At 60.9% G+C, this 12,232-nt stretch overlaps 1 protein-coding gene across 20 annotated transcripts; it reads left to right on the top strand.

The window, feature by feature from the left end:
• Positions 1-248: 248 nt before the first annotated feature.
• Positions 249-11,704, top strand: ARFGAP1 (ADP ribosylation factor GTPase activating protein 1). 20 transcript variants are annotated; one of them, XM_036425945.2, is made up of 15 exons: positions 249-406; positions 3,746-3,809; positions 4,020-4,129; positions 4,293-4,464; positions 4,676-4,765; positions 4,870-4,970; positions 5,582-5,668; positions 5,945-6,041; positions 7,231-7,287; positions 7,784-7,816; positions 8,637-8,666; positions 9,422-9,478; positions 9,881-9,940; positions 10,367-10,443; positions 11,090-11,704. In XM_036425945.2, the coding sequence occupies exons 2-15, from the start codon at positions 3,750-3,752 to the stop codon at positions 11,415-11,417; spliced, it is 1,359 nt and encodes a 452-aa protein (XP_036281838.1). In that variant the 5' UTR covers positions 249-406; positions 3,746-3,749; the 3' UTR covers positions 11,418-11,704. The 20 variants fall into 20 exon arrangements, with proteins under 20 accessions (XP_036281838.1, XP_045433209.1, XP_045433210.1 ...); XM_045577253.1 differs by having other exon boundaries at positions 10,373-10,443; XM_045577254.1 differs by lacking the exon at positions 9,881-9,940.
• The last annotated feature ends 528 nt before the right edge of the window (positions 11,705-12,232 follow it).

The following is a 12,232-nucleotide window of genomic DNA, read 5'->3' on the forward strand; positions in this document are numbered from 1 at the left end:
TTTCCGTGTCCGCGGTACGGATGGCAGGCGGACCCAAGCCCGCAGGACCATCCTTTCAGACACAGGCCGCTGGCCCCGCCCCGCCCTGCCCGGCGCGGCGCGGCGGCGTCGGGGTCTGCGGGGCGCACTGGGCGCTGCCAGCGCGGGTCTCCAGCTCACTTCCGCGACGCGTCCCCAAGGCGACGGAGCCTGGGAGGCGCTTCCGGCCTGGCGGGTAGAGGCGGAAGTCCCGCCCCTGCCAGCAGCCCCCGGTTTCCCGTGGTGCTCTGCGAGGAGCAACGTAGCCGGAAGCTGGTGGCGGCGGGGTAGGCTGCGGGCGAGAGTCCTCGGTGCAGCTCGCCGCCTGACTGCGGCCGGACCCCGCCGACCCCCGCCGGATCCCGGTGCTCAGGATCGAACCCGCCTGGTAAGCGCGCAGCCCGAGCCCCCGCACCCGCCCACCAGCCCGGCTCCGCGACGCCCCCGGCCGCCATCCCCTCTTCTGCAGCCGCCCCCAGGCCCCCGCCCTTCATTCCCACCCTGAGCCCGCCGGCCGGCCCCAGCTCCCTCTCTCGGACCCAGGACCTGGCCTCTACAGGACGTCCATTAAATCGGAGTCTCCCAGGGGGTGTCGGGGGCCTGGCTAGTCCGGAGGGCGGCCTGAGCACTTTCGTTCCCTTCTCTTGCCCTTTGCGGTGGGCGATCGTCTGGGGGCGGGGACCAGGAGAGGACTCTAATTCCCCGGTTTACGTGGATTTATGGAGAACTGTGCTTCTTGTCTGATGGCCTGGTAACCTCATTGTAAACCACCAACTCTGAGACACAATTGTGTTCGTTTAGTGCAGGCCTGATATTTCTGCCCTGCTGCTGATGGTGCCTAATGGGCGCGAGAACCGGCTCTTGGGTTGGTTTTGGCGTCTCTTTCCGAGAAATAAGCCTATTGGAATGAGAAAGGGCTGTTCTTAGATGGAGCCGCTTTGGGTGCTTTCTACCTGTCACCTGGGTAACAGCCCTCACGGACGTGAGGGCCAACCAGTGTCCTTTCGTCATCCCTGGGGATCTCAGATGTTGAGAAAGTCCTAATATAAGACCAAACGTTCTGCAGTCTGACTGCCTAATGAACTAGGAAACCGGGTCCTCACTGCGTTCAGCTTACATTCAGTTGCAGAAAGAGGTCCATTGGACCATCCCGGTTTCAAGTGTAAAAAATGGGAGTTCTTGGATCATAAATAATAAAGTTTTTCTTTTAAACGTGTTTTTATTGATTTCAGAGGGAGGAAGGGAGTGGGGGAGAGAAACATCAGGGATGAGAATCACTAATGGTTGTCTCCTGCATACCCTCTACTGGGGATGGAGCCTGCAGCCCAGACCAGAATCTAACTGAGACCTCCTGGTTAAGAGGAAGATGAGCCACATCTGAGCCACACCAGCCAGGCCATAGTTAAGGTTTTAAAAGGGAGGAGGTGTTTATGTTAAACAGCATTTCAGGTTGGCCTGTGTGATTCAGTGGTTAGAGCGTTGGTTTGCACACCCAAGGGTTGTGGGTTTGATTCCTTCTCAATAGCATGTACCTGGGTTGCAGGTTCAATCCTCGGCCCTAGTCTGGGTGGATGTGGGCGGCAACCAATCAATTTATGTCTCTCACATCGATGTTTCTCTCTTTCTCGCTCCCTTTCTCCCTTCCACTGCATCTAAAAATCAATGGGGAAATCTCCAGTGAGAATTAACAAAAAACAACAACAATACCTTAGCATTTCAGAGAAATCAGGATTCTCACATCTCAAATCAGTTGCCACTGGGGGGATTCCTTTTAAATTGAAGCTAAGTAATTTCCTTTTCACATAATTTCCCTTTAGTGATTGTGCAAATGTTCACTTCACTTTATTTGACACAGTGAGAATTCAGAGCAGGCTCCCCCCAGTTCTGACTTCTGTTGCCCATATTCTGTGGACCAGACTGGAGTTGTGTGGGGACCTGTGTCGGCAGGTGTGCGGTCTGCTCTGCCCACCACACCACACGGGCTCTCCTGTGGTTGCTGGGAGATGAGGGTCTGCAAAGGGCTTTGTAAATTCAGACCCACCAGCACCTCTCTCCAGGAGTCTCAGCCCGTTTCTGCCTGTCACCACTGCCTGTCACCCAGGAGGATTCAGTCTGGGGGCCGGTCCTGGGCAGGACTGTGCTTTGGTGTGTTTGCCCTCAGATCTGCTCATTTCTAGGGACCAGCACAGCAGCACAGAGAACTGGGTGAAGTCTGGTTTGTTTCCATCAATTACAGAAGACAGATCTCTATTTCTTCACTTTATCTGGCCTAGAAGTGGACTCAGGAACATGAGAGTCCTGGTCTCCAGGCTTAGGTTTGGCTGTGTGAGAACAGGGTTCCCCTCCTTGAGTAGTTCAGGGTAAAGATGGAATTTGGATGGAGCTTCCTCTGTTCTTGCTTTTCCCTGCGCCTCCACTGAAGCTTCACGGCGCTGTTCCCCGGAGAGCTGGCAGCAGTGAGGGCAGAGAGCTGGAGGTGTGGAAGCGTCCCCCGCAGAGCAGCGTGGCTAGCACACTGCTCACACGGACACCCTCGGGTGTTCTCTCGCAGTGTGTGCTGCCTTGTGAGTTGGGCAGCTCACAGGTTCCACTCCCAGTCCAGAGAAGGCCATCTTCGGAGAGGCCACACACTCAGAGGGGGCTGGTGGCGGTGGAGATGACCTGGAATCCAGGCCCAACCCCAGGTGGTGGACACAGGACCTGTGGGGATCACTAATGTCCAAAGCTGTGCGTGACCCCCACCTCATGCCTCCAGCTTGAATCTTTTTATCATTTTGATTTTCCTGCTCATGAAGTCAGTGGGCCACCAGTGGAGGCTGAACTTTGCCAAAGCTAGAAGGGCTACAAAGAAACAAATGGTTGGCCCTGGCCGGTGTAGCTCAGTGGGTTGGGCATCATCCTTTGCACCAGAAGGCTGCCTGCACAATCCCTGTCTGGGCGCATGCCTGGGTTGCAGGCTTGATCCCAGCAGTGGGTATGTAGGAAGCAGCCAATAGATGTCTTGCTCTCACACCTGTATTTCTCCCTGTCCCTTCTCTCTAAAAAATCAATTTTAAAAAACTTAAAAAGAGAAAAAGGGTGGGGTGAGATGGAGAGGGCCAGTGAGGGGAGAAGGGGACATCTGGAATACCTTTCAACAATAAAGATTAAAAGAATAAAGAAAAGAAATGGCTTTCTAGTCAAGTGTGTGGCTGTTGTTCCCCAGCAGTGTCCTTGTGAGATGTGGTGACTGGTTGCCCTACTGTGGCCATGCTGTCACCTTGATCCCTCACGATGGCCCCACAGAGACCTACCTTGAGACCCTCCTGCAAGCCAGCCTCCTGGCATCAGTCAGGGCCTCCCTGCCCCCCGTGGGGCTGGTGGGGAGAGCATGCGGCCCCCTGTCTGAAGGCTGTCAGCACAGTCTGGTATGTCGGTTTTAGTGAGCAGTTCAGGACTCCACATAACGTACCCAGTGTGGCACCTGGTGGTTAAGCAGAGGGCAAGCCCGTGTTGTTTCCAATCTTGCATTGCCTTGGCCAGGCAGTCGAGCTGTTCCTGGCCTTTCTTAGAGTGGAGACAGCTCTGGAGTGGCGCCATCTGCCTGCAGGAGCAGAGGTCTCATCCTGTCGCTTCTGAGAGGCTTAGAGGAATTCCTCCGAAGCTGTGTTTTATAACGTTTTGCACGGACTGTGGATTTTTTGTGACCTATTTGTAAGTATTAAAAGTTCGTTTTCCTTCTTCGCAGCATCATGGCCAGCCCAAGGACCAGGAAGGCTCTTAAGGAAGTCAGGGTGCAGGATGGGAACAACGTGAGTGTCTGTTTCTGATGCTTTGGTTCAGGGCTCTTGAACCTCCTAGGAGTGGCTTGCAGCCTCCGAGCTTGCCCTCCCTGTCTCTGTCGGCTTCCCAGTCAGCTCTCCTCTGCTCCCTCTTGGGGCCACCCATTGGGTCTCTGGGGTCCCTGGGCTCTGGGGTCGCCCTGAGCCACCTGGGCAAGTTGCCCATGACCCTCTCCACAGGTGTGTTTTGAGTGTGGTGCGTTCAACCCTCAGTGGGTGAGTGTGACCTACGGGATCTGGATCTGCTTGGAGTGCTCGGGGAAGCACCGCGGGCTCGGAGTGCACCTCAGGTCAGTGCCTGCCCGCTGCCGCTCAGCGCCCCGAGGGCGCAGCACCGCACTCGGTAGCTCCGTGGCTGACGCGTCTGTCACGGAAGCACACGTGTCTGATCCACAGTTTGGGGGGCTCTTCACCGCCAAGCACTCGGTAACTAGTTTGATCCTCGGCCTGTAGCTTCGTGCGCTCTGTCACTATGGATAAGTGGAAGGACATTGAGCTCGAGAAGATGAAAGCTGGTGGGAATGCAAAGTTCAAACAATTCCTGGAGTCTCAAGAGGACTATGACCCCTGCTGGTCCCTGCAGGACAAGTACAACAGCAAAGCAGCCGCCCTCTTCAGGGACAAGGTGAGGCCACGAGTGGTGCCCAGGCTGCTCCCATTAGACTTTGGTGACTCCAGTCCATGTGCAGAGGGCGTGTGGCCCTGTCTGGACCACGTCCGCCCTGTATCCCCCCACCCAGGGAGGCAGGTGGCGTGTGGTTAGCAGGGGTGAAGGAGGAGCCTTCCTTGCCACCCCTGGGAAACTGGCCCCCACACCTCTGTCCATCTTTGTGAAGATGCTCCTGAGGACAGGGGAGCCTGTGGGGGACAGAGGTGACCAAGAACTCCCCACACCACTGCAGAGGGAGGCCGGCCTCAGTGTTCACACAGGCAGAGATCCTGCCATGGCCACTGAGCCCACGAGGACAGCACCGCCCGCAGTGGCCCTCACAGGCCTAGGCCTGTGCTCTAAGCCCTGTTCCCTCGGCAGGTGGCAGCTCTGGCCGAAGGCAGAGAATGGTCTTTGGAGTCATCGCCTGCGCAGAACTGGACCCCGCCGCAGTCCAAGACACTGCCATCCACTGCCTACCGGTAGCCGCTGCTCTCTGCCGTCCCTGACCTTAGCTCAGGGTCCTTGTGCTGTCCTGGTGACGGCACAGTGTGCGCTGTTCCAGAGCAGTGGGAAACCAGCTCTCCGGGAGTAAAGCAGTACAAGCTTTTGTTGTCAACCAGGGAAGATGTGTCTGAAAGAAAGCCTGCCCTCTGCACACTTTTCAGGCACTAGCCCAGTGCAGATCCTTCTAGAATGTGCCCGTGACATGCATGCAGTTCTGTAGGACACATGTCTCCTGTCCTTTGTGAGGGTCGCCCACCCTCCAGACTGCAGGTGCTCACCTTGCATCTCAGACATCAGAGGCTGGTGTTGGTTGTGACTGGTCTCAGAAGCCTCCCCACTCACCCCGGGGTGCCAGGGTCCTCCCACCTGCTGCCCTATCGTTAGGTCGTCCATAAGGCCGCACTGGCTCCCCTGCTGCATGAGCTAACTTCTGGATAGAGCTGGAGTCCACCTCGGCCTCCCTGGCTGTTCGTAGAGGAGCCCAGGTGCGGCCAGGTGGTCCTGACGGCACCTCCCAGAGGCCCGTGTGGTGCCAGCGGGCATCTGCTGCCCTCTGGTGGCCCACCAACTGTAGGCTCCATTTCAGGGCCTCTGGCCAGCCACCGAGCTCGACCGCCTCCTCGGACAAGGCCTTTGAGGACTGGCTGAATGAGGACCTCAGCTCCTACCAAGGGTGAGGCCCAGGCGTGGGGAGCTGGAGGTGCGGCCGCTCAGGAGGCCGGCCAGCCCGCTCGGAATGGGGTCTGGAGCGGGCGGGCTCTAATGCTTCAGGGAGAACGTGTCTGTGTGGGCTCTGCCTGGCCATCGCGGTGGTCCTGGAGCCATCACCTTGCCGTGTTGGATGGCTCCTGCGCCCTGGGTTGTGGCGTGGCCTTTCCGTGTGGGGCTCCTCAGCTGGACACAGCAGCAGGGGCTCCAGTGGGCGGTGGCTGCTGTGTTTCCCTGCCAGGGCCCCGGAGAGTCGCTACGTGGGGTTTGGGAACACCGTGCCACCTCCGAAGAAGGAGGACGATTTCCTCAACAGCGCCATGTCGTCCCTGTACTCGGTGAGTGCGCCCGGCGGGAGGGGGCGCCTGCCCAGGCGGCCTGTGCTGGTCCCTCCCCCTCCCTCACCAGATCCCAGAAGTCCTCACTCACTCACTTTGACAGCAAACATACATTTCAAGTTAACAAGGTGGATCTGACGGGCCGGGCCGTCTCTCCCGGGCAAGTGCTGGCACTGCCCGGCCAGCCCATGTTGGTCCTCATGCTGCTTTCCCGGCCAGTCTAGTAAAGATGAGGTTTGGTGGCAGAGTCTCTAAGCCGGGGATGGCTCTCAGCCAAGCATGGTTCCTACCTGCCTAGGCTGCTTCTGGTCGAACTATTGTATTCCAAAGAAATAGTCACTGTTTTAAAAAATTGGAGTTGCTCCATCAAAGCATCGATGTGATAGGAATACTTGCACACACCTGAGGGCCTTGCTGGGAGGAGAGGGCTCTGCTGCTGGTGGGACAGGGTCTTAGGGGGCCAAGCGGAGGAAGCACAGGGGATGTGGGCAGGCGACCACAGGCCGTGGTGCCGTGTGTGTGCAGCGGCCGCAGGGAGCTTCCGGGTCCTGGCTCGGGCGTGGCAGGAGGCTCGCTCTGCCCCTTGACACCCCCTGACCAGCACAGTACTCACAAAGGAATGAGCTGCTCAGCAAGTGGTTTAAAACCACCTGTCGCCAGGCTCAGCTGGTCTCGGGGCGGGAAGCAGGCCTGTGGTGCCAGCCGTTTCTTTGGAGAAAGATGCCCGCCCTCCAGAACGCCGGTTTTGTGTCTTCGTCGTCCCGGCACCCGCGGGCGTTGGTCTTGTCCAATGAGTGTGCCGCCTGCGCACAAGCCCCCTGTGTTTCGTCGGGAGCGGAAGGCTGTGGCGGGTTTAAGTCAGATGTCTATTTTTCTAAATAGTTTGAGTTGGTTTGGAGGCTTAGGAGGAAACCTGAGTCAAAAGAGAAGAGGTGTAGTGCCCCACCCGCCCCAGGACTGGTCTGTCTGCCGGGCCCTGGGCTCGCCCCTCAGAGAGCAGTGGGGCATCGAGAGCTGTAGGAGGGACTTAAGGCGCGGGCTTGGGTGGGCCCGTGGGGCCATCCGTGGTCCAGCCGGGCTCTTCCGCCAGTAACATCACTCTGAGATGGTCAGGCCTCCTTCGGAAGTAGATGGTGCGGTGCGAGCTGGGCAGCGTGTGTGGCCTGACGTGGCCTCTGCTTCCCTCCAGGGCTGGAGCAGCCTCACCACCGGAGCCAGCAGGTTCGCCTCAGCAGCTAAAGAGGGCGTAAGTGCGTCCCGAGTCCCCGGCCAGCCCGCACCGTCTGGCTGGCTGCAGGGGAGGGTCACTGAATGGGCTGGGGAGGCCCTGAGAGAAGCCCCTGTGGCACCCCCACTTGGCCATGTGGTCCAGCTGGCTCAGGAGGGCTGCGGCCTGGGAGGTCCGAGCGCCTTTCAGCCGAACGTGTGTGGCCAGGCTTTCTGCTCTCCTGTTAGAATAGTAATTAGGGAACTGGGCATCGAGGGGGTGGCGCCGGCTGGGCTGGGAAAGGCACATGAAGGTGGGATTGGGGTGGCACCAGTGGGGGCCCCACATCCCAGAGGCCAGTTGGACCAGTGACTGTATGGGTGCCCCACCCCCCTTCAGCCGCCCTCCAGCGGGGGCTGGTGGGCTGGGCCCTTGGAGCCACTGCAGGGGACCACTGTGCCCAGGGGCATGGCAGGCCTGGGACAGCGCTGTGAGCCCAGCAGAATGTGTGTCCGCCCTTCTGTTTCCTCTCCAGGCTACAAAGTTTGGATCGCAGGCAACTCAGAAGGTAACAGGAAGGCTCTGTCACCCTCCTACTCCGGCGGGGTCTGCACGCCCGGGTGTGCCCTTGGGCCCCGCGCTCCGGGAGGGGGCAGTGCTGTGTGCAGCCGGGCACTGACTGGCCTGTGGGTGTGGATGTCCCCCGAGCTCGGGTCTGCGGGCACTACTTCAGGGGCCCGTGGGTTTGGCAGGCAGGGTGAGAGGGTTTGGCAGGCAGGGTGAGAGGCTGCTCCTGCTGAGGCCCACGGGGCTGAAAACTCACCCTGTCCATTGCAGCCTGGGTGCTGGGCAGCCGCGAGGCCACCGGCAGAGCCCCTTATCCAGAAGGAGCAGGCGGCTCCACCGGGCAGGAGGAGGCTCCGGCACTGAGGCTGGGCTGGGTCTGAGCCAGCCTCCTCGGGCCCTGGGGCTGGCTCCTGTCCCGTGTCCCTGGCCAGTGCCTCCTCTTCCTGTAGGCAGGGTCTCGGTTGCAGCCTTTTCTTTTTCAAATCCTGGTTAGTGGTCCCTGCAGTGCCCGGGGTGCCAGGCCTCTGGGCTGCTTGTCCTCCCAGGGCCGCAGGTCAGCACTCAGGAGGCCGCGGCCACAGGGCTGCCCTAGGCCCCGAGTGAGGGAGGGGTGGCTTCTCCCCTGCCGCGGGGGCCCTGCTCAGCCCCAGAACCCCTCACTCACGTGGTTCAGCGGCAGTGAAAGGGGCTCCAGTGTCACTCTGGGGCCCCGGCAGGGTGATGTAGTGACATGACTTGAGTTGCCTTTGGGGGTGCCCATACTGCTCTACTGCCTTGCTCTCTCCTCTCTCCCCACTCCACCTCTGTGCTGCTGGGTAAAGTTCTGGGGTTCCAGGCAGCCACCGGAGCTGGTAAGGCCCCATGTGTCGCCCTCAGCATGCCCTCGTCTCTGCTGGGCCTGTGCTGGGTTCTGCTCTCACCTGCTGTGGCCTGTCCTGTCTGTGCTTACGTGTGCTCACGCTCCGAGCTTCGCACTGGCCTCATGGGCTTCTGCTTGGGGACCAGAATGCAGTGGGCACTGATGGCCTGGGATCCACTGGAGCTACTTGGCAGGACTTGCATGGAGTAATTGCCAGGTGTCTTATCCCAGGAGTGAGGTCCTGACACCCATCCTGAGGCCTTGCTCGCGGCCCCGTCATCCCACTCCTGCCCCACTTCATCGTCTTCCAGCTCTGTCCCTCCCCCAGCCAGCCCCTGCTGCTCCGTCCATGCTGCGCGGGGCTCGCGCTGGGCTGCTGAGGCTGCGCCCCTACCCCCGGGAGCATGTGAGGACCTGCTGTGCCGGCTGCCTTCCCCGGACAGGACCCACTGGGCTCTGAGGGGAGACCCTGGGGGTGAAGGCTGGGCAGGGCGGGCCCCAGGGCTTGTGTCGTCCCTGGCCCCTTCCCGTACGTAAGACTGCGTAGAGGGGGCAGCGTGTCTGGCCTCTGTGGTCAGGGTGCTCGGGGCCACAGCTGCACAGCTGCCGTGGGTCCTGTGTGCCAGTGGGCTGCTCGGTGTCTCTTCCTGCAAATTGGGCGGCTGCTGTCCTGACCCTCCTCCTGGGGTGAGCATAACACCTGGGAGCTCCCCGACTTCCCTCTCACGGCGTCTGTCCTTCATGCAGGCATCAGAGCTGGGCCACAGTCTGAACGAGAATGTCCTCAAACCTGCCCAGGAGAAGGTAACACCCCCTCCGCATGCCATGCTCCTGTGCCCCGTGGGCCTTGTCCCCAGGGCGGCTGGCGCAGTGGACAGGCTGTGTTCCTCGTGTCCCCCGAGTCCCTGTGTGCTCTCCATGTTCTCCCCGTGCACTTCCTGTGTTTCCCTGTGTGCTCCCCGCCTCTCCGCGTGTCCCCAGCTTCAGAGAGGCCCCCTCCCGAGGGGCTGGAGGCACAGAGGAGGCTCAGACTGCAAGAGAAGCTTCCAGTGGGCTGGGGTCAGGGCAGTGCCGCCCCCAGGTGGTGGTGGGAGATGCTGCAGTGTTAGCCCAGAGTGGGGGTGGGGTCAGCTGCCGTCCTTTTAGGAATGGTGCTGGGCTCCCCGGTTCCCTAGCTCCCGTTAACGACGCTGTTGGCCCACGCAGGTGAAGGAGGGAAAGATTTTTGATGATGTGTCCAGTGGGGTGTCTCAGCTGGCGTCCAAGGTAGGGGCCCGCCCACATGCGGGCACAGCTGGAGCCGGTCTCCACATTCCGAGCGCTGGCACAGGCGCCGTGGGTCCTGCCGCTGCTGCCTGCAGCTGGCTCCGTGCCGGCCGGAGGAATGTGGAGACAGCTCGGTGCGCGGCACAGGCGCTAACCTGTCGCTGCTTTTCCTTCCATCCTCTTGCTGCGCTGACCGTCCCCTGGTGAGTGTGGACCCGCCTGTCTCCACCTCGCCGCGGGGGTAGAGTGCGTGTGGGTGCAGCCCGGCTCCTCTGCCTGCAGCGAGTTTCCCTGCTCCTGAGGCCCAGCCTCACTGTCCCCAGCGGCCGGGCGAGCGGTGGGGACACGGGGCGGCTTTGTGTCTGCGTTCGGGGCAGAAGGCCGTTGGTGGGCTCCGTGTCTGACCTGCGTCCCCTCCCCTGCCAGGTCCAGGGCGTTGGCAGCAAGGGGTGGCGGGACGTGACCACCTTCTTTTCTGGGCGAGCAGAGGACCTCTCGGACAGGTATGCCAGGCCCCGGTCCTGATGTGGGCTTTTCCTCCTGGGCCTCGGAGCAGTTGGCACCCCTTGGTCCAGGGTGCTGAGGGCCCCCGTGCAGGAGGCCCAGAGGTGCAGTGGCTGGGTGGTGCCCCTCACCCCTCGCTCTGACGTTCTCCCCTTGACCTTGAACAGCTGCTGCCCAGCGCTGGGGGGTGGGCCTCCTGCTAGAGCCCAGGGTGCCGCCCTTCTCTTCCTCTGACCCTTGGGAGGACCCTGAGGAGCTGGTGGGGAGGTGGCTGTGCAGGGCCTGGTGGACAGTGCCAGTCCACCCCGCAGGGATGCGCCTCCCATGCCCCGGGCAGGAAGCCACTGCTTTGCTGCCCGTGTGCTGTGGTGTTCCCATCGGTGTACGGGGGACGGGGCACGGGGCACGGGGGACGGGGCACAGGGCGGGGGGCAGCCGTCCGGACAGGGCGGGCCTCCGCTCTCTGGGATTTCATTCCCATTCCCTCAAGGCCCCTCGGCTCCAGCGGGAGGCCTGTCTGTCCCTCCAGCCAGCGCCGAGCCGGAGCCCTGAGCCTGGGTTTCCCTGGGTCCCCGTTCTCAGAGGGGGTGCCAGCGGAAGGCCAGGCGCTTGAGAAACAGCTGCTCAGGGCCCCCTCTTTCCAAGGCCTCTGGAGGACCAGAGCTACCAGAACAGCGGAGGGGACAACTCCCAGAACAGCACCCTCCCCCAGAGCTTCTGGGAGACCTTCGGGAGCACGGACCCCGCCGCGGCCCACAGGTCCCCAAGCAGCGACAGCTGGACGTGCGCCGACGCCTCGGCCGAGAAGCGGAGCTCGGACAGCTGGGACGTGTGGGGCTCGGGCTCCCCATCCAACCATAAGAACAGTGACAACAGCGATGGCGGGGAGGCCTGGGGCGGTGGCGGGGAGGGCCGGCCCAGGATCACCAGGAAGGCTGCCCAGGTGGACGAGGGCTGGGACAACAACTGGTAGGCGTGCTGGGCCCGGCCGACTGCTGACGGCCACTGTGCCTGCACTTGGCCCTCTCCAGCACCTTCTACGTGAGCGGAAACCCGGCCGCAGCATGGGCACGGCCTTGGGCGGCACTCGGGGACTCTGAGCACGGGCTCGCTCTCCACGGCTGCAGGGGTTGGAGGCCGGTGGCTGTCCTGCTCCGGCTCCCCCTCTCCCCCTCTGCATCCCGGGTGCCATGGGGCAGGAGCTGCTGCGGTGGGGCCGCCACATGCACGAATAAAGCCTCCGAGGGCTGCGTGGTGTGAGTGCTGCGTGTCTGGGTCCTGCCTGCGCCGCTGCAGTTCTCTGAAGAGAATGCCCAGTCTGAGAGACAGCGCTCCTGTGGCCGTCTGCCCCCTACACAACCCCACCCCTGGACCCTGTCAGCGCTTGAGCCCATCTGGCCCTCTGAGCCGTGGTGGCCCCACCCAGGACACCCTAGACCAGTGGTCGGCAAACTCGTTAGTCAACAGAGCCAGATATCAACAGGATAACGACTGAAGTTTCTTTTGAGAGGTGAATTTTAAAAAAATATATATATTTTATTGATTTCTTAGAGAGGAAGGGAGAGGGACAGAGAGCCAGAAACGTCGATGAGAGAGAAACATCGACCAGCTGCAACCAAGGTACATGCCCTTGACCGGAATCGAACCTGGGACCTTTCAGTCCGCAGACCGACGCTCTACCATTGAGCCAAACTGGTTTCGTCAAGAGAGAGAGCTGAATTTTTTTATTTTATTCTTATTTTATTTTATTGATTTTGTACAGAGAGGAAGGGAGAGAGATAGAGAGTT

The sequence above is a fragment of the Pipistrellus kuhlii genome, unplaced genomic scaffold (assembly GCF_014108245.1).
Source record: "Pipistrellus kuhlii isolate mPipKuh1 unplaced genomic scaffold, mPipKuh1.p scaffold_m20_p_87, whole genome shotgun sequence".
Classification (NCBI taxonomy): Eukaryota; Metazoa; Chordata; class Mammalia; order Chiroptera; family Vespertilionidae; genus Pipistrellus; species Pipistrellus kuhlii.